The following is a 20,839-nucleotide window of genomic DNA, read 5'->3' as shown; positions in this document are numbered from 1 at the left end:
GGGTTGAACAAAGAAAAACTTCATGACAAAGTTGCAAGCCCCAGCATAAGACCCAGCGCAGTTTGAATCTGGTGCATAGAATTATGCCAAAAATGATATGATCCCACCTAGAGGCTGTCACTGAGTACCCATATGCTGTCTTCCGCTTGTTGAGGTAGTGTCTGAAGTTTGCAGACGAAGAATTCGATGATCACGGTACAAATAAAGTAGGATTGACGACTTCTGGGTTCTCGTCATGAAGCGCGATTCAGCAAATACGCCGCAAGAATTGAGAGCAGATTGCGTCAGGAAGAAGATGGCTCGATCCATGCTCATTGGGATGTGAGTCAGTTTGCTCACCCAAGCTATTCGAACATAACGGTTCTTACTGATAAAGCCAAGCGTGCACCTCAAGATGATCAAGATTCAGCACCGCGATTCGGTTGCTTTTGAACTTTTTTCAGATGTGTTGACTGACTTTCGTCATTTTTAATCATTGCGCGAAGGTGCTCTGACGATATCAAGAATGAAGTGATGTAGAAATCAAATACTCTGGTACAAATCAAAGTCAGACGAAGACCTAACAAGGTGTGGGTGAAGGAAAAAGGGACGTGGTCGACCACCTTCATGAAGTTCAGCATCCAACCGTAGTTGCCGAACGGTCATCTACCCCACCGAGGCCGCGGTGCGGTGGTGTGGCTGATGGTGAACAGAGACTGAGTGCGGCTCGACGGTGATCATTTTAGCAGATGAAGGGATCCGCAGCTCAACCTGGGCGGATGCGATCATTCATCGTCATGACCGTTATCACAATCGACGAATGGACCTTAAGGAATGGCAGACCTTAAAACTTAGAGTGATATTGGAATTCAGTTCAGGACATCATGACGGACGGAAGAGGCTTGACTGCCAAAATTGGCATCCTGTAGATGAAGTTGGCTTTCTCTTTACAACACTCGCATATCAGGCTGAGACTCCTCTTCCCCTGTTCTCAACATCGTCCGCCGCGGACACTGATCCTAAGCCCATAACGGAAGACACTCACCGGTTTATGTAAATCCTTGTAACGAAGAACACTATCCCCAAGCCATCTTGGGATCATCGATCGAGAGGTCTGGAATTCCAGGTTCAACGTTCGTGTGGAGCAGTGCCGGATTCAATGATGAAATTCCTCATTCCTGCGATCAACCCTGCTTAGTATGCCAATCAATATGCCGAAGATAAAGATGAAGCTTTAAGCCTCGCTCGCTGAAAGAGAACATCAATATATGATCCGACGTGCTAAACTTCACATATCTTGTCAGGTTTTCTTCGTCGTGCATTGCCGCTATTCCACTTATTTGATTTTTGATCACGCTCACTTAAAAGCGCCCGCTTGTGGGTATAATCTGCTTGACGAGAGCATCCTATCTCAATATTGTTTTACCCGAACCAATGGCATCAGATTCCAACGCTGATACTGCCCCAACTGATATCTCGGGTCCGCTGCTGATTGGCATTTTGTTATCCACCTTACGTAAGTTTTTCTGTACGCGTCCAGCAGCCGTTCGAGATATGTGCATAGTTTGGTTATGTCGTCTGACGAGTATCTTTGATCGTGTCATCGGTAGTATTTGGTATTGTTCTTGGTCTTTCGTTCCAATACCTTTCAGCGGTGTCCCGAAGCAGCAAGTTGGCACCCGAGTCATGTTTAGCTAGGAAGAGCTCGCGCTCTCGATTGGTTGCAATCCTAAACGCGAGGCTGAAAAGACAAGTGCCGAGTTTTTTTTTCGGTGAACATGCTTTCCGCACTTTTACAGTACGTCGGGGTTGAACAGTGCTTTGCCAACAAATCATCAATCTTCACTAGTCGAATTGAATGTGGCCTGATTTACCTTCATGCTTTTGGCTTCATAGGTTCTTGCTCTTCACCTAGCAGGTTTATCTCAAACAATCATTCGATTTTACTTACTCTGGCAACTCGCTATTGTTCAAAGTCATCTAGACCTTTCTTTGAATCCATTCGTGATACCATTTGGTAAGGTTTTGTTTCCAAACACACTCTCAACCTACGGATGTCCAGCGTTCTTAAAAATCGGTTCTGTTCGCACAGGTGTGGCGATATCATCGAACCTGTTGACATTGATGATACAGACAATCGTCCAAATATCACTACTGAAACGGGCCCAGAAGTTAGACAGGATCGCGACTTATTCAGCGGCATTAGCCACGGAACGTGATCAAAACCATGCGATCTCGCTCTCTTCAGACACTCACTCCATCAGAATTGAACCGGGCGAGGAAGAAGACAACGAATGGCTGTTCGCTCTTCGTCATCGTCGGCTCATTACCCACTCGCTGTACTTGCAACAAGGTTCCTCTGCCTGGCGATGGAAATCAATTCAACTCCTGATTGGAATATGTGCAGCCACTGGGGTTGCTTCCGCGGTTCTGAATACTGTTAGTCAATCGTATGATTTGTTGATTTTTTAAACAGCAAAACGGCCATGCTGAAACAAATACATATTGCAGATAGGACCGTTCGAGAGACATCAAGGGATTGCCCTCAGTAACACTTCCAGCTTAGTAAACCAAAAAGCAGGAAGTGTGACACTAATCACACCCATTTGGTACATGCTTTCGGCGATCGTTGACGTCTTGATCAGCGCAAGTACGATCCGTGATCTAGGAAAAATCCGAAATCAAGTGTTGAATATTTGTAACAACAGAAACGAGTAAGTATTCAAGTGGGCACCTGAATTCTTTCGGCATTTCACATGCTCCGAAGACCTCCATCAACTAACTAAACTTTTTGTGGAAATAAGCTATGTATCATCTTTACGTTCCTTAGCCGTAGTAATGTTAACATCGGGGGTATTTCTGAGTGGTGTGCAAATTGTTTCCACCATTCTGTACTTCTCTCTACGCGAGAAGGGGTGGCAGTACGTGCCAATCAGCATTTTACCACGATTCTATGAAGTAATTCATTTCCCTTCAGATCTCATCATCGAGCTTGTAATCTGATATTGACAATTGTGTATCGCAGATAACCCTCATCACCGTTCTTACAACTTCTCTCAGGAGTCAAGAATCCCGAAACTGCAAACCTCCCGATGCCTACCCACTCAAATCTTCTTCCACCAAAAGACTACAAAAATCTTCCATAACTAATCCAGGAAGCGAGGGACGTAGCAGTACAAGACCCCCAAGATCAATGCCCGCTGCGATGATTCGTGAAAATACGAACCTATCACTTACATATGACTCATCTGACACTCATCTGGATTGCGAAAATGTGCTGTCCATTCACTATAGTAGAACTTCTCACGATGCTCCCCCACAGCTACGCGTATCATCACAATCACCGGAAACGAGCCTGACTTCATGGTGTACATGGGGAGAAAGAGGTCCCGATCCAGATAGACTGTCACCCAATAGTTCAGTATCTCGTTTATCTGCTTCGACTATCAATTCCAAACCAGAATATCCACTCCATTCTAGATTTTCAGATTGGGGTTCGGCTACCCCTGAAACTGCAACTTTTCGGTCTACATCAACAATGTCTTGAAGGAGTATCAATACTTATTGATCACGAAGAAAAGAAATGTTTATAAGTATAAATTGACAAATATTTAGACTTTGGGTTACTTTCATAAGTCTCTCATAAAAATTCCGGTTATGTAATTCAATTGATTGCTGAAAAGGAGAAGGGGTGTATGTAAAGCAGCTCTTTAGTTTGGACTATAGTGTTTTTTATTCTCTCACTCTAGATGTATCGATTCTCTCTTTTTTATCAGATTTTGTTGTTTTTTAGTTGTGCATTCTAGATTTGTTTCAATAGAAGAGTCTTTGAGCTCTTGTAATCCAATATTTGTATCAGTTGTTCTTTGAACTGTGATAATACACCTATGATTGCCAAGTACACAGGTAGATTTTTTCTGATGATATGACATTTTAGCATTTGAGCTGAAACTTGAAAGGTCCTCTGAAAGTCCACAAATCATGGTCACCACCATCAATTTGGGAGTGAATCTAACTTCTAAGTCATCAACTAAACAGAGCTTGAATTAGATATGTTTACTAGTCACATCAAAGTATCAACATATATTTTATAGATGATTATATCTGGAGAAGTGCCACTTGCAAGTGTGTTTGCTGATATTATCCAGATTTATGTATTTCATCTAGTTAATCTAGATGATCATTTTTGATATCTATTCAATTACGACATTGTTTTTGTCAATTAGATTTTTTTTGCGAGTTGAACCACTGATCCTCAGTCGCCTCTTGCGGTGATTTCCAAAATCTACATGAATTTAGTCACCAAAACTTCCTTTACCTGCGCAAGATATTCAGATGTCGCTCCTGCTTACACAAGAGCATAAGATCAGATTGGCCAGTTCCTCAACGAGCTACACCTAGTGCTAGCCGCGCCCGATGCGCCTCGTATTGCGCGTCTGCTGGCGGACCAGACACACCATGCCCATCATTTCATCTGCCAGGCAATCCATAGCATGCACCCTGCGTTTTCTGGAGCCATGCATAAATGCCAATCCATATGCTGAATACTTGTTGTGCACTGCAATAGCTGCGCCGTAGGTACAACTGATGCACACACAGGAATTTGAAATGCAAATTCTGCATGCATGTCATGACCTCTACTTGCTCAGCGCACGAGATATTTCAGGGAAAGATGAACAAAGGGAGTGTCCCTTCTCATGTGGTGGGCGCGAGAGTGAGAACAAGGACGCGGCCTTATTTTGGCTGGGGACGCAAGAGGGCACAAGACGCGCAAAAAAATAGACAAAGGTGGGTCCACTTTTGAATAATATCTCATCACCCACATCTTCTGCATTCCAGGAAAAATCACTGGTCTCACATGAATCCCCTCTGTACAACTTTATCAGCAGTATGTAGGACAGCAAAAATCAACCAGATCAACATTAGTAGTAATGAAGATGTGTTGCTATCATTGGATTCCAAGATTTTGTTACTGTAGTACCTTTTAATCCAGACTATAAATGCTCCCATGATTGAAGAAGATGGTGTGGGGTGGTACAAATAACACATGTGGATGCAGCTGAGATAAGTTGAAGCCTGAAGGTGAGAGAGAGCTGAAACCTGCTGACTATATGCACCCTGCATGCACCCTGCATGCGCCCACGACTGGGGCGTCAGAGTTGTGCCGCGCCCACCACTTGAGTCCCTTGTCGATCAATTTCTTTGTGTCTTTTCCTGCAGACAGAGACAATTCGATACAGGCCTTGCGTGTCGTCATGCGTTTCAACTCGTGGCAACTTGATCACCCAGCATTACCAACTCCAATTTCAGTCCAGGATCCCATGCGACACGAAAGAGTCTAGACTCCGTAGAATTACATCCTGTAGTTGAAGCCGGCAACCGGTTTTCGCTTTGTAGCGCTGGCAGGTCAGGTCGATGTCCAGTCTCCCCCTGTTCTGAACACCACAGAGAATGGGTCTGGGCCCACAACGGGACACACTCGCCGGCTCACTTTAATCCTTGCAAAGCTGAACCGATTCACACATCCATCCTGAGATCGAGAGTCTAGAACCCCAGGCTCAACGTTTGTATGGATCAGTGTCGGATTCATTGATGTACTGCCTTACTCTGGCGAACTTCGATCCATATATATACTACGCGCCGAATTTGAGACATCTTGCCTCTCCATCGTTCACTGCGGCTATTACTATTCCAGTTATCTTATAACTATCTTTGTGGAGGTTGACTCTTGTTAATAACCTCGACTCTCAAGCAGCCGATTTCGGTTGTAACCTTCCCAACAAACGCAAACTATATCATCGTTTGTTTACCTGACCCAATGACGCCACATCTAAACGCTAGCAGCTCCTCAAGTGAGGTTTTGGGTCCGCTGCTGATTGGTATTTTGCTGTCCACCCTATGTAAGTTTTTCTTGACGCGTCCAATTGTCTAGAGTATGGATCTAGAGTATGGATTTATGGTCTGACGTGTATCTTTGATCTTGCCATTGGTAGTATTTGGTCTTTTTCTTGGCCTGTCGCTTCAATACCTCTCAGCAATGTCCCGCATCGGCAAGTTGACGACCGAACCCTCTCCGGATATGAAAAGAACATATCCTCAATGTATCCCAGTTCTCACCGCGAGGTTAAAAATAAAAGCTCCGAGTTTCTTTTCTGGAGAATACGCATTCCGCAATTTTACAGTAAGTCGAGCTTCAAAATTGCTTTACAGACAAGATCATCAATTTTCACTCTAGCTTAACTTGTCGTTATGGTTTCTGCTTCATAGGTTTTTGCCACTCACATGGCAGGTTCATCTCAAACAATCATCCGCTTCTATGTTCTCTGGCAGCTAGTGATTGTTCAAAGTCATTTGAACCTTTCGTTGGACCCGTATGTGATACCCTATGGTAAGAACTCGATTTGCTACAAAATTTAACCTACCATTGTCCAACGTTGCTAAAGATCGGTTCTGGTCGTGCAGGTATGGCGCTGTCATCGAGCCTGGTAACATTGATGATCCAGACGCTAGTCCAAGTATCACTACTTGGACGGGCCCAGAAGTTAGACAGGATCGCCACTTACTCAGCGGCATTAGCCACAGAACGCGATGAAGATGGTGCGGCCTCGCTCTCTTTGGACAGTCACTCCATCGGGATCAGCACGGGTGATGATGACATCAAGGAGTGGGCCGTCGCACTTCGAAATCGTCGGCTCATCACCCACTCGCAGTACTTGCACCAAGGCTCCTCGATTTGGCGATGGAAAGCACTTCAATGCCTGATTGCAGTATGTGCAGCCACCGGGCTCGCTTCCGCTATCGTGAACGCCGTTAGTCTCATTTTACATTGGGATTATCCGAACCTAAAATTCAAAACTGATATAAATATATATTACAGATTGGACCGTTCGAGAATAATAAAAATATTGCTCTCATAGGCACTTCAAGCTCATCAAATGACAAAGCTGCAAGGGTCACAGCAATTACACCCATTTGGTATATGCTTTCAGCGGTTGTTGACGTCCTGATCAGCTCGAGTACCATCTGCGATCTAGGCGGAATCCGAAAACAAGTCACGAATCTTCGTAACAGCAGAAATGAGTAAGTCTTTATACAGGCTTCTGGGAGATTTCTCTTCATTTATCTGATATGGAAACCTCGATGAGCTAACTAGAATTGTTATGGAAACAAGCTATGTATCATCCTTGCGTTCATTAGCACTAGTCATGGTGACATCTGGAGTGTTTCTCAGCAGTGTACAGATTATTTCCATCATTCTCTATTTCACTCTGCACGAGAAGGGATGGCAGTACGTGCCGATTAGCATTTTACCACGATTCTACGAAGTAAATGAGTTTCCTCCAGACCTAAATATCGAGATGGTGGTCTGATGCTGACATTCACCTGGCCTAGATTACACTGATCGCCGTTCTTTCAACTTCCCTCAAGAGCCAAGAGGCCCGAAGCTCTATTCGTCTATCTACTGGTCCCTACCACCTCATGGCGTCTTCCGAGAAAAGAGGGAAAAATCCTTCAATAATTGATGCGGTGACCAAGAAGCATTGTAGCGATGCGGAGCCACCAAAATCATTGCCTACTGCGATGATTCGTGATAATCCAAACTTATCACTCATATATGACTCATTTGACAGTCGTTCGCAATCAACTGAATCTAGCTCAATTTCACAGAGTACGTTAGATCACAGAGGACAAGCCACAAGTAGAACTTCACCTATCAGTCAACCTCATCGGGAATCTACTTCGACCGTCTCTTCCAATTCAGCATACCCGTTCCAATCCAGATTTTCCGATTGGGGTACAGCTACCCCTGACAACTCAACTCTGGCAACCCGGTCTACGAAGTCTTGAAGTGTTGTTCTTGCTTGCTAGAAATGGAAAGTAGACATATATATGTTGAAAACTGTTTTGGTCTAGTGTTTCTTAGTCGCGCTTCTCTCAAAAAGACCTGAGTTGAGATAAATCACCATCTTCAATGGTAGAATGGGTTTTTATCTCAGCTGCTTCTTTTTTGTATCATAACGTTGTTGTAGTTTTTGCTGTGGATGTAGTAAGCCTTTCTTTTGATTGAATTGTAGTGTTTTTGAGTAGTGCTTTCTAGTTTTGTTTCAATACAAGCCCTTAAGCTGTCAAAATTCAGATTTACCAGAGCCTTGATCGTCTGAAGGGCAATCACATCATCACACTGGTCTACACAGCTTTCGTCGCTTAACTTATGCATATATTGGTAAATGGTTATCTGAGTGCGACAATTCTATTAGCTCAATGAACTCGAAAAGCAGAAAATCTTCCTGATTCACATTCACATCCCTGGGACAGCATCGTGATAATCAATTGATTGGCATCAGAAAATCTCCATGTCGCAATGAATAACACATTTTGAAGATTGTTAGGTGCCTTTGCAAAATAAATCAAATGGTAATCTCTCAAGACGGATTTTATATGAACTTCCTTTTCCAGATTCTTCAAGAGTAGAGGGTGACATGGGAAACCTTTCTGCGATGTGCTTCTCAGTGGGAAGATGTCAGGATAGATCTTTTGAGCAGCTGTTTCGGTGAAATTTGTGGTGCTCCATAATATTTGGGAAACATTGAAACTTTTGACTGTTGATGGTTGGCTGGATTCTTAATCTCGCCCAACCTGCCGAGTTCACTGTTCAAGCCTGAACCCTTCCTAAAATCCGACATCCGAGTCCCGATCACCGGGTAATTTCGATTTGGCCCCGCATGATCGAGTCATGACTCATAGGCGAAGCTCTTCGATTTCGCTGCTCATATTTCGCAAGTTCCCTTTCCTCCCTTATCTCACAATCCCTCCTACATCGGTTACCAACATATCATAAGCGAATCTTGCTCATCGTTAAACCTGATGGCTTGGAGGTGTCACGGTTCAACAAATGCCGAAGTTAGTCACATCCATTTAATGTATTGAACAATCCGATTAGATGAGTGGTCCATTAGACATTCACTCCGTGGTCATAAAGATTCATTTCGAAAGAATGGGACGGCCTACATATCGCTTCCCAAAATCTTGAACGTGGGAAGTGGCAGTAGCTGGCAGTACCCTTTGGATCCTCAAAGTGGACATGTCTGTGGCCCTTGGATCCTTGAAATGGAGGTGTGACTTACTACCACTGACTCAAAGTCATGAAGGAAATGCGAAAATTGATCGTGATGCCGTAAGATCACCAATGAAACTCGCGGTTTTCAAAACTCCTACACCCAGTCTCGCTCATTTCTTCTTGCTGTATTCTATTCCCAAAGGGATGATGAACCAACCGTCGAGCTTTTGAGAAATACTTGTATGTCGCTTAGTTTCGGCTTCACTGATACCGTATTGGTCTACATCGTGCAGCTCATCTCGAAATTACACTCGGCTGGTCTTATCCAGAGCTCGAGGCAAGCATTATATTCAGCTCTAGGACACATAATAGTGGTACAATCTGACCTTCATCCGATTGAATTTATGATGCACAATCAAGAGTTCTTGAGGCAATGAATAAGGTTGATCGAGCAAAATACGTTTTGAGAAATTCTTTGAGTGAGGCATATCAAGATAGACCGCAGTAAGTGTAAAGTCTGATTAGCAACTGTCAAAGGCACCTGAAAGAAAATTGATCATCACGATCATTCAACTCAGACCTATTGGGCACGGTGCTACTATATCTGCTCCTCACATGGTCAGTAGTCATTACATTTAATTGCAACTTGACACATCAAAAGATCAATCACGTATCCTTCTAGCACGCTAGCGCTTTGGAAAACCTACTTCCATTTTTAAATCCCGGAGCCCGTGTCTTAGGTAGGCTGTCATAACCTACGAAAGGCATATGGTATATTCTTATCGGTTGATACTACTTGCTTACTTTTGGTGAGACGTGGGTAGTGGAAGCGGATATATTCTTGCTTGTTTGTATCACTTGGTGTCAAGTCCAGTTGCGATCAAAGCTAGCCATAATCAACAACAAGCTGGACTGGCTATTGGTAAGCTACAAGAATACTCATAAACACAATTCAAATTTATCAAAATCGTCTTCCAAATTCCACTGCATAGGAATTGAACATATCCCCGAATTGGCAAAAGAATCCATTGAAAACTTGAAAAATGATGGACTTGATGAACCTCTTGCTAAAGGATTTATCAAGGTGGTTGCAGGTGATGCTCGAGACCCAAGCACTGAGTTTGGGGGAATTTGGGATGCTATACATGTCGGCGCTGCAGCCCCTACCGTGAGAAGTTTTCATTTCAAATGCTGCAAGACATGCATGAGTGTGTGTACTGATATTGGTCTACCTGCCTTGTTCTTTCAGATGCCATCAACACTTGTTAATCAGCTAGCTTCTCCAGGTAGGATGTTCATACCAGTAGGTAGTTTTCTTTACCCAAACTCTCCCTGATGACCATCTTATCAAATGTATCTCTATGTTTGTTAGGTTGGAACCGATTCCCAAGCAGTATTTCAAGTGGATAAAGATGAGAAGGGAGAAGTAACCATCAAGGAACTCTATAACGTTAGATATGTGCCTTTGACTAGCCGGGAGGCTCAATTATCTGGTGTCTGAATCTTTGACATGAGCTAGGATTTCATCTCTGTGATCAAGATAAGCATCATGCGACTTGCAATCAACTCATCAGGGTCCTAGATGTGTTACATGAATGGTTGTGATTTGAAAATGTACCCTGCATTCGATATTTGAATACATTTTGAAATGAAGTGTGTCATCTGTGGCTCTGCAATAAACTCAGGAATGTTCAAAGACAAATTTGGAGCTTTTTTGATTGAAGTTTGCTACAAAACCACCAAACTTTTAGCTGACTTTGTGAAAATTGTATTTGATTTCTAACCGTGATGTAAGTCTTCCTATCACTGGCACAGAGTGACAAGCTTCATAAATAGGGACTCACATAAAAATATGATTATTTGAGTATTTTGTAATTTCAACCAAAAATCTAAACTTATCAGTCTTCCTGTTGCAACTGTAAAAAAAACAAGAAAATGGTCCACCAAGGATAATTTTGAACAGCCCTTCATGAGAAGGCCCCAAAATTGTTTTGTATTTTGGATGAGTTTTGCAACTTTGGAAGTCTTATGTTGAAAAAAATTCCATAAGTGGTTCTTGCCACAAAACCATGTGCTGATTTTTTTATCATCAGCAAGTTGTAAAGAGTTTATTACCATCTTCCTTGTCATATCCCAAATTTGTCTGACTTGATATTAGAGTCCTTATGGATGGATTTTGATCAAGAGAGTTGGAAGTTGTGAGACATTGTGGTTTTAAAAATCAAAAGGAAATTTCTTTAGTCTGAGCTCAAGCATACTTGCTTATCAAAACATACCTTGCTAAACACCCTTTCTGGTCATCCACTTCTTCAGTCAGATATCTGGCTTGGTTAAATTGTAAAGTGTGAATGAGGAAACAAACTGATGATGAAGCCACTTTATCTGCTCTGTTCCTCAATTTGGAAAGGATAGTATGAAAATCTTGAAATACATCATTACAGTCAAACCCGCGCAAACGCATAATTTGGGTGGAAGACTTTTGCTATGCATTTTGACGGGTTATGCATTTCTGTTGTCAAATTTGGCAGTAAAAAGCGTCAAGATTCTAGATTTTTTCTATGCATTATCAAGGGTTATGCACCTGCGCGGGTATGCATTTGCGCGGGTTTGACTGTACAATATCACTCTTAAACAGATGATCAAGATACACTGTCTACATATGTCAAAGAAATCCAGCTGGCACCTATACAACCAGCAAGTTATTCTCATATTGAAATTCCTTATGTCAATAATTAGTTATGGTTTTCCATTGGGGAGCTTCATCTTGTAGTAACTCAGAAAAGTCCTCCTCTCTTGATTGTCCTTCATTCAAGATTCCATGAATGATTTTTGTTGGCTTGATAAACCACTTGTGACCCTGTGTTTTGAAGAATATCTGGTGATTCAAATTCCTATTGCTTGGTATGCTTTCAACAGCTTTATTGCCCAAATGACCCATAACAGTCATCATTTTGTATATGCCTCAAGACCAGGATACCAGATTGATCTTGCTTTTTTCTTTGATCCCGTTCTGCAGCTTTGTGATTTTTTTAGAGGAACAACAATTATGTAGGTGGCTCTTGCTGCTTAACAGTATACATAATTGATATCTCTGGTACATACAGAGATATTTGATGCTTATCACTCTGGGACACAGATCTTTGAAAACCAACAAAATATGAAACCATCTGTTACATTCATCTCTTTCCTTTTGAAAAAGTAGCATCAAAATCCTTCAGAGACATCATCACATTCCTTTCAAACATATGGTGTACATATACCAAGATAAACTTGCATAAGTCTGTGAAACCAGCAGCACATCTTAATTTGTTTCACATCAATGATCAATCATAATTCACACATGAGCAGATCTGTCTGCTAAAATCCCTCAAAAGATACCTCTGCTAGCTGCAAACAATACCGTCTATTTCCACAACACAGGGTTGGGTATTGGACTATGGGTGAAAGCGGGAAACATCCATAACAAGAGGGAAGAATTCCCCAATGTGTACAAGAAGTTTGAGAAGGTCATAGGAAAATTCCTTTCCTTACCTCTTTTCCTTCACCCAAAAAATTCACCTTTTAAATTCATCCTATCACATCTTTCTCTTTCATTTCAAGCTTCCTGCTTGATGATTTATCTTTCTTTGAACCTACCCACCTCCCAAAAAATCAGTAGTTTAAGGGTAAAGATTTCTCACCAAAGCTTAAAGAAATAATTATTAATATATACCACTGAAATCCTCAAACTTACCAAAGTCCCTCACAGCTGGTATAACCTTCATAGGAACTTCCAAATATGACCTTCCTGGTATAAGAAGATGTGGGGTTTAGTTTGGCGGGGGGATGGAAATGGACCCAGAGTTTTCCAAAAACTGCATTGGGGAAACCAAAGTCCTGCTAGTGCTTCCAAGTAAGAGATTTTCACTCAATTCCAACATATTTTTGATCTGTTTTCAAGTTTCTATGGAAGGCCAAAAAATCAGATTCTTGATTATCAAAAAACCAAAGCAACATAATACACATATGACACAATTGTATGGTAAGAATTGAAAAGAAAGGATTTCAATGACAATGAAAACTTGAGAATGATTCAAGATATGTAGGATCTAAATCTAGTGATAAGGTCTTCTTTGGGTCCATTTTCCTCTACTAAATCTCACAACCTCTCACACCAGGAAGGTCACATCCAGCACAAGTCCCTACACACGCTTTGGGTGTTACCGTGGGTTTTACTGCCTGCAAGGGACTTTGTCAAGTTTATGAAATTCTACAACTGTTGACCACTTTCCAGATTCAACAATCTCACAACTTCACAAATTTCTTACCGTAAGTACACCTCTCTTCTTCTTCTCTCAAATTCAAATTCACTTCCTCAACGAAAAAAACACACAAGACATACATTACTGATGCTTACCTCTTCTTCATAAGCTCTTTACTCCTACACAAATCATGATTGAATGATCAAAGAACAACAACAACAAAAACAACAACAATAAGAACAACAAACATAAAAATCCAAAGGTGATGAGCAAAAAAAAGTTGAAATGAAAAAAAAAATTAAAAAGAGGGATGGGGTGATACATGTGATAACCAGAAAGCTAAAGATAAATCAAAATCAAAGTCAAAAAAAATCAAGTAAACCTTCTTTTCTTCTCTCTTCTCTCTTCTCCTTTCACTTCAATCAAACTTTAAGATCTCCTTGGACCTCTACCATTCCTTGCACCATTACTACCCTTAGACTTCTGTGCACCTTTAACTTTCCCACCACCAAGTCCACTTCCACTTCCACTCCCACTACCACTACCAGTACCATCAGACGTTGAAGAATCAGTAGTCCTAGTAGTATTTGTATCAGTGATCGAAAAAGCTTCAGTAGAACTACTAGCCCCACCACCACCTCCTCCAGCATTCTTCTCCACCTCAACTTGAACTTGAACTTGGACAGGAATCGGTTGTTTACCAAACTCTTCTTCATCAATAGCCCAAGCATCCCACCCAATCTTTTCTTCTTCTTCTTCAACATCTAAATCAGATATAGGTGAAACCTCATCCTCATCCTCATCTTCATCTTCTTCTGAACTATCAACTTTAATCACTCCATCATCAAACGAGATGGAAATCTTTTCTTCTTTAGCTTTTGAAGAACCATTAGTAGAATTAGAAGAGATCCGTTTAGTTGCATTCTGTAAACTTAATCTACTTAAAACTTTAAATTGATGATGTCCTCCTCTCTTGCCTGGTTGTCCATTCGGAAAACCAGGTGAAGGGTTCATCAAAAAGTTTCGTGTCAATGTTGGATGATAAGCTGATGTATCTAAAATCGTTTCTACCGCTGACTTAATAGGTTCTTCATATCGAATCGCATTCATTTGGTTTCTTTCTTGAAACCCTAGGTTAATAAACTCGCCTGGCACTTCATTCGGATTGCCTCCAGGTTCGATAATCACTTCTTGTCTAACAATCAATTTCTTTAATCTTCGTTGACTACTTGATGATAATGAAGAAGATGATAAAGATAAATCTTTCATTAAATCTTCAATTTGTTCATATGTTTCTTTGAAATGATAAAAATCAAATTGATGATAAGTATAAATCGATTTAGGTAAAATGTTGATCGAATGACTAAACGTATCCAATTCAACAAACGATGTCCATCTTTCTCCTTTAAGTTTTTTAACTTGATGAATACCACCAACCAAACCGTTGCTGTCTTCTGTTTCATATAATCTAGTTTGTTCCATTTGTGGTTGATTAGGAAGAAGTGACCAGATTACTGTTGCTGTACAATTCACCGAATGTGATTGATGATGATGATGTGGTTCATTAAGATCAGCTTGTTGTTGCATTAATTGAGATAAACCAGAAGGAGCTGATTTCTTCCTTGGTTTAGAATGATGTTCACTAATCATAGCAGCTTTAGTTGGAGACGAAACTGTTCGATGACTACTACTCAATGACATCAATTTCTTCTTAACATCTAAATTATAAAGTACAACACTTTGGGTAAGATGATCAAATAATAATCCACTGGGTAATCTCTTATGTAAAGGATTCAAGACTTTTTCAAATTCTTCTCTTCTGCTCGATCTTTCTTCATTCATTTGTTCATCATTAGGTTGAAGAAAGATAAAACTAGTTTGAGAATGATGATGAAGATGATGATGATCGGTTTCAGATTCATGAGTTTCATTTGATTCGATTTGATCTTTGGATATCATAGGAATAATCATCCCATTGGTAGAGCTTGATTGGTTTTGATTTCTTAGGATATGTTTAGGTTTGATGGTCGTAAAACTAGAGATGGTAATTGAAAGTGGTTGAAAAACGAGTGGATTGGATGTTGCCAATGTCAAAATGGATGGTAAATCAGGTGTACCAACAGATGAATACTGTGGATTATCATTAGTAGGATGATTGTGACCTCCAGCTGGATGGATCGCAAATAAATCTAAATTTCATAGAACAAAAATTCAGAGTCAATTCATGGAAAGCAAATACTGATATCCTTCTTCATCTCAACCAAACTCACGATGGGTGCCACGATCAGTTACTACAGTCACAATCTTCGAGTCCCAAGCCCAAACTACGTCCCTCACATCAGCCGATGTATAACCACGGACAAGTTTGTATCGATGCCAGACTGTAGCCTCACGATGTGATCCAGTCGATCTTCTTCCACTGATACAAGACTTACCTACGCGTGAATACGGTCGAAGTTCGAATATATGAAAGGAGTGAGCATCAATTGATGAGGTTAAAAGCATAGTAGATGAAGGATTGAAGGATAGGAATAGTAACGGATCTGTAGAGATCTTGAAATGCGAAATCGGTTGATAGTGGCGGTTTTGTGGCTTGGAATCAGATGATGGTAGTAAATCCACCACCTTGACGTTACCACAATTCACGGGGTTTTCAGCATGTAAGGTGGATCCACTAGTCTGAAGTTCGTGAGGAGTTAGACGTTCACTTTCGGGATGAGCGCCGAGTCGACTTGAAGATGAATGAATTGAGTCATCTGTCGAATTAGGAGAGAAAGCCATCTCACGACCAAAATTATGAGAATGATCGAGATCATGAGGATTCATCATGTAAGGTAAAGGTGCACTCTTTGAAAAGTTGGATTGACTGTCTCGTCGATTGGCATGAATCTTGGTCTTGTCTGGTGAGCGACCATTTGTATTACCATTCATCAAGACATGTTGACCCCATGACGTAAGAAGCTTTGCTCCAGAGAGTAAACCCCCACCTACTTTCCGAGCGGTTTCGTCAATCGTATCAAGATTATGACTAACAGAATGCTTCCAGCTAGTTCCATTGGCATTGTGTCGATTGATACTACTAGTCGAGAGATCGCCAGTTCCCACACTAGAACCCATACTACCAAAAGAGTCCGTCTTCGAGGGTGAACGGGCTTCTTGATGAGTGGTGGCGAAGCTGAATCCTTGTCCAGTAGCGATAGGCGGCTCCCGCTCGTGAGGAGCCTTGTTGGAAGCATAGGCTAAGAGTCGATTGAGGCCCAAGCAAAAGATTGGTTCACCCGTCTTGGGCTTAGGGGTAAGATCAAGAATAGGAGAATAGGGTAGTTCTTTGAGTGAGAGCCTAGATTGACCAGTCGGTGTGATGCCCTCACGATGAGAGTGGAGCGTAAAGATATGGAGCGCCAAAGGTGATTTAGTAGCCACAACAACTAGCTGGCGATTGAGTTTGATTTGTACTCCAATGCCGGGTATGTCCATGTAGGTGACCAACTCAGCTGTCTTAGTCGAGTAAATTTCAAGCCTCGATAAGCGTTGAGAAGCTGAAGCAAAGAGTACAGCCACATAGATATCACCACGAGAAGTATGATGAGATGGAATAATTGAAGCTGAGACTGGATCGAATTGATTGAGATGAGTTTGATTCCAAGCAGATGATGGGACTGGAAGAGGTTGACCGGCGAGATGATGAAGTTTTGGAGTGTGGGAAGAGGAAAAGTCGGTTGGCCGGTGAATTTGATCCCATCGTACGTAAAAGAGTTCCACCAAACCTTCGAGGTCATGTGTATCCCAGAGCTTGAGACCAAGTTTGGTAAGGATGAGAAGTAAGGATTTGTGTTGATAGGTGTGCCAATGAGATGAGACCACATGATCGAGCTGAGATGATGAGTTGGATGTAGAAGAGAGAAGAGAAGGAGGATAAGATCGAAGAGAGTGTGTTTGATTGTGTTGTGGTTGTGGTTGTGGTGGTTGTAGATGAAGATGAGCTGGAAGTGAATGCCTGAATTGAGAAGAAAAGGCTGATAAAGAGAATGAATGAAGAGTGTTTGTGATTGATTCGAATGCGGTTGGTTCTCTATGTGAGTGATGATGTGAGAGTGTTAGTGATTGAAAAGAATTGAAGATAAAGAGAGAAGTAGTGACCTGATTAAGGTAGGTAAACTGATGATAGGTTGAATTGAAGGGTGTTGTTGTTTTTGATATTTTTGAATTGAAGTTTGAATTGAGATCTGATCATCTTTAGTTTGGTTTGAATGCATAAGATATTGACTTGAATCAGATGATAAGATTCTGATCCAGTCAGATTGAAATTAGTGAAGAATAGAAATGCTTGGTTGATTGATTGATGAGAATGAGAAATGTGATTGAGGAGAGTTGAATTGCTTTCTGATGATGATGATGGTGATGAAGGTGATAGTGTTGATAGTTCTGGTTGATAGTGTTGGTTGAAGTGTTGGTGTTGGTGTTGAAAGTGAAGTGGTGTTCTCCTTTGGTTGATGAATGGATGGATTTAGTCAAACTAAGTCTAATTAGTGCTAAGTATTTAATCACTTTGTAAAACCCCTTAAGTCTCAGCTTTATTGGCTTTAGTCCAATATAAGCTGAGCTTAAAAGCCTTAAGTGGTACACTAAGTACACTACTATGGTAAACTATAACTATAAGATTACGTAATGAATCAATTCAAGTCCCAATCCGATTCGATCTGATTCTGTTCTGTTCATCGATCTCCACTCAACCTCGATCATCATCATCTGATCAAACTCAATCCACTCTCACTCGAAGCAGAATAATATAGGAGCACTCGGTCAAAAACAACCAGTGAACACAACTTATGTAACCCATTGAGGTGCTCAGAACAAAGATACAAAGGACATCGATACTTGTCGAATAAACGTTCATTTGATTTTGACAAGGGCAAAAGATTGAAAAGCACAGAAAAGAACAACAATAGTCTCTTTGAAGATGATCTGCTCTCAAGACAAGATCTTGCTTACCAGGCGCCGCAGCCAAATCACAACCAATCCTTTAGCTATAAAAGCCATCCTCAATCATTTGATCTTCAAACCAATCGGAACTTCTTTAAAGCTTTTGGTAATGATATTCTTGTCATACAAATCTAGTTGAAACTTACCACTTCTTTTGAAAGTATGTAGTGGTTCATGGTGGTTTCATGGTCATGCTTGGCACATTACATAGAGCATCAAAAGTGCACTTGGCAGTGTTTGAGCCAAACTTGCAAAACTCCAATTGTGCCTTGGGTTTTTTGGAGGGAGGGTCTCCAAGGTATGATAGACTTGGAGCATCCACTATGGTTGCATTAACAACGTGATCAAAAGTCTACCACTTGATTTATTGTAAACTTTTGGCACATCAAAATGGTCAACAGGCATCTATCCAGCTCTACATCCAAGACCTTCAATTGGCAACTACCCTCTGATCTCAAGATGCCAACATATCAATAGTTGATCTTCCCTCAGAATCTTCCAAATCATGTTGAGCTTGTTTTTCCAACACAATTGAGCTTACACAATTGAATTTACTGGATTCAAGCAAGGCAGTCTTGTTGTTCATGCTCAAAATATGAAACCTGCAGTTGACAGATATCAATCTATCTAGTCACAAGAACAGGCATTGGTGAGGAATGAGTGGGTGAATTGGGTAAGATATAAGATTTTGATTAGTGATTTTGCCACTGTGGAGTTGATTGAAGTACAATGACTTCTTGTTGCTAAATCAGATGGTGTAGTGAGCAAAAGCTCTTATCAAGCAATATATATCCATCTCTACAGCACAGACAATCAAACTTAAGTAGCTTAGAGCATCCACTATGGGTGCGTTAACAATGTGATTTAGCATTACAATAACACTAAAATCCAGACAGGTCCACTATGGACCTGTTTTAGACATGTGGTACGTACGACCGCGTCAAGTCTTGCAGTCCGCTTGTTCAAATCTACAAAAGCCTACGACTTGATTTATTGTAAACTTTTGTCACATCAAAACAGTCAACAGCCATCCATCCAGCTCTACATCCAGTACTTCCACTTGACCACTACCCTCTGATCTCAAGATACCAACATATGAACAGTTGATCTACCCTCTGAACCCTCCAAATCATGTCAAGCTTGTTTTCTCAAAAAAGTGAGCTTGCACAATTGAATTTACTGAAATCAAGCAAGGCAGTCTTGTTGCTCATGCTCAACATGTGAAACCTGCAGTTGACAGGCATCAATCTGTCCGGTCACAAGAATAGTCATTGGTGAGGAATGAGTGGATGAAGTGGGTAAGATATGAGATTTTGATTAGTGATTTTGACACTGGAGTTGATTGAAGTACAATGACTTATTGTTGGTAAATCAGACAGTGTAGTGAGAAGAAGCTCTTGTCAAGCAATAGATTACCATCTCTTCAGCACACATAATCATACTTAGGTAGCTTAGGGTCCATTTGGCTGCACCATCTCATCTGACATCCAACTTGACCTTCTGCCCAGTTGGGGTTGGGCAAAGAGATGGTCATCCCGTTTTTGGTGACAGATGACAGTCAGATGGTCACCAGATGTGCAGCTGAACGGACCCTTAGTACTCTCAGAACTTCTTTTAACACCTGCTAAAATAGCCATGATTTTTTTCATAATCATTGATTCTCCAATCAAGCAAAACAAGGTCATCTACATAATTTCATTTATTCACATTCACAACAAGCTTAGGGCCCGTTTGGCTGCTTTTCCCAAAAATTGACCACAAAAACAGAATTTCAATTACCGACCAGTGGACCAAAATGGGCAACAAAATATCAGAATGATTGTTGTTGACCACTTGATCACCAGACAAGTGTTTGGTAAAGATGAATTGAAAAGAGTATTTCAGTATTTCAATTAAGACTTACAAACCAATCAATACATTTTCAAATCCATCCATCACAGTCATCAACAACCACAATTTATTTAAGATCAAACAGTCACTATGTTTTATTTGAGGGTTTAATAATTTTTATTCAAGATCAGACAGTCACTATATCTTTTGTATATATACAGATGTACTTGATGATATTTTGATGTTCATGTTGAACGTCAATCATAGAGAATGAGAAGATTAATAGAAACAATGAGTCAGTAGGTATTAAATGAATGTTAAGAAAAGAAATTACTTACTTTACTTGTTGAAGATGTATTGGAGCCAATCATCACACTCACAAGCGAGTTTATTGATGTATGTTTCAGCCATCACATGCTTTTCAGCAAATAAATCTAAAGCAGTGTAGCATTGAGTGCATTCATGAGTCAATTTGTAAATGATAGAAACAGTTTGACCATGGGTGGAAGGCTTTTCAACTTGAATCAGTTGGGCTGCAGTGTCAATAGAAGTAGAAGCTTGGACTGGTGGTGTTGCTTTTCCGCTGGAGCTTTGTCCTCTGAACTCAAGTTTCCCTTTGGCTTGGAACCAAGCTCAGGTAAGTTGGATGTGTCAGAAGGAGGTGATTTGAGACAAGTGTTGGGTGAATCAGATGGAGGAGAAGAGAAACTGTGAGGGAGACAAGGAAAAGGCTTGGCTTGGGATTTGA

General features: G+C 41.0%; 4 protein-coding genes across 4 annotated transcripts; 3 read left to right on the top strand and 1 right to left on the bottom strand.

Annotated features, from left to right (window-relative positions):
- Positions 1-1,413: 1,413 nt before the first annotated feature.
- MELLADRAFT_101615 (uncharacterized protein) lies at positions 1,414-3,526 on the top strand (the record flags this gene model as incomplete). The annotated part of the gene is made up of 6 exons (XM_007404786.1): positions 1,414-1,495; positions 1,590-1,777; positions 1,876-2,418; positions 2,491-2,693; positions 2,810-2,900; positions 3,005-3,526. 6 exons carry the CDS (start codon positions 1,414-1,416, stop codon positions 3,524-3,526), a joined length of 1,629 nt encoding a protein of 542 aa, XP_007404848.1.
- Positions 3,527-6,016: 2,490 nt separating this feature from the next.
- MELLADRAFT_58919 (uncharacterized protein) lies at positions 6,017-7,827 on the top strand (the record flags this gene model as incomplete). The annotated part of the gene is made up of 6 exons (XM_007404787.1): positions 6,017-6,160; positions 6,247-6,367; positions 6,442-6,746; positions 6,857-7,059; positions 7,177-7,267; positions 7,372-7,827. 6 exons carry the CDS (start codon positions 6,017-6,019, stop codon positions 7,825-7,827), a joined length of 1,320 nt encoding a protein of 439 aa, XP_007404849.1.
- Positions 7,828-8,801: 974 nt separating this feature from the next.
- MELLADRAFT_115018 (uncharacterized protein) lies at positions 8,802-10,683 on the top strand (the record flags this gene model as incomplete). Its single annotated transcript, XM_007404788.1, has 9 exons — positions 8,802-8,880; positions 9,331-9,374; positions 9,458-9,541; positions 9,616-9,655; positions 9,720-9,777; positions 9,852-9,959; positions 10,030-10,205; positions 10,287-10,340; positions 10,410-10,683. 9 exons carry the CDS (start codon positions 8,845-8,847, stop codon positions 10,536-10,538), a joined length of 729 nt encoding a protein of 242 aa, XP_007404850.1.
- A 2,714-nt stretch (positions 10,684-13,397) lies between these two features.
- MELLADRAFT_115017 (uncharacterized protein) lies at positions 13,398-18,318 on the bottom strand (the record flags this gene model as incomplete). Its single annotated transcript, XM_007404178.1, has 3 exons — positions 13,398-15,467; positions 15,549-17,070; positions 18,271-18,318. 3 exons carry the CDS (start codon positions 18,316-18,318, stop codon positions 13,708-13,710), a joined length of 3,330 nt encoding a protein of 1,109 aa, XP_007404240.1.
- Positions 18,319-20,839: the final 2,521 nt, after the last annotated feature.

Source organism: Melampsora larici-populina (genome assembly GCF_000204055.1).
Source record: "Melampsora larici-populina 98AG31 unplaced genomic scaffold MELLAscaffold_2, whole genome shotgun sequence".
NCBI lineage: Eukaryota > Fungi > Basidiomycota > Pucciniomycetes > Pucciniales > Melampsoraceae > Melampsora > Melampsora laricis-populina.
This window is presented reverse-complemented; position numbering and strand designations above follow the sequence as displayed.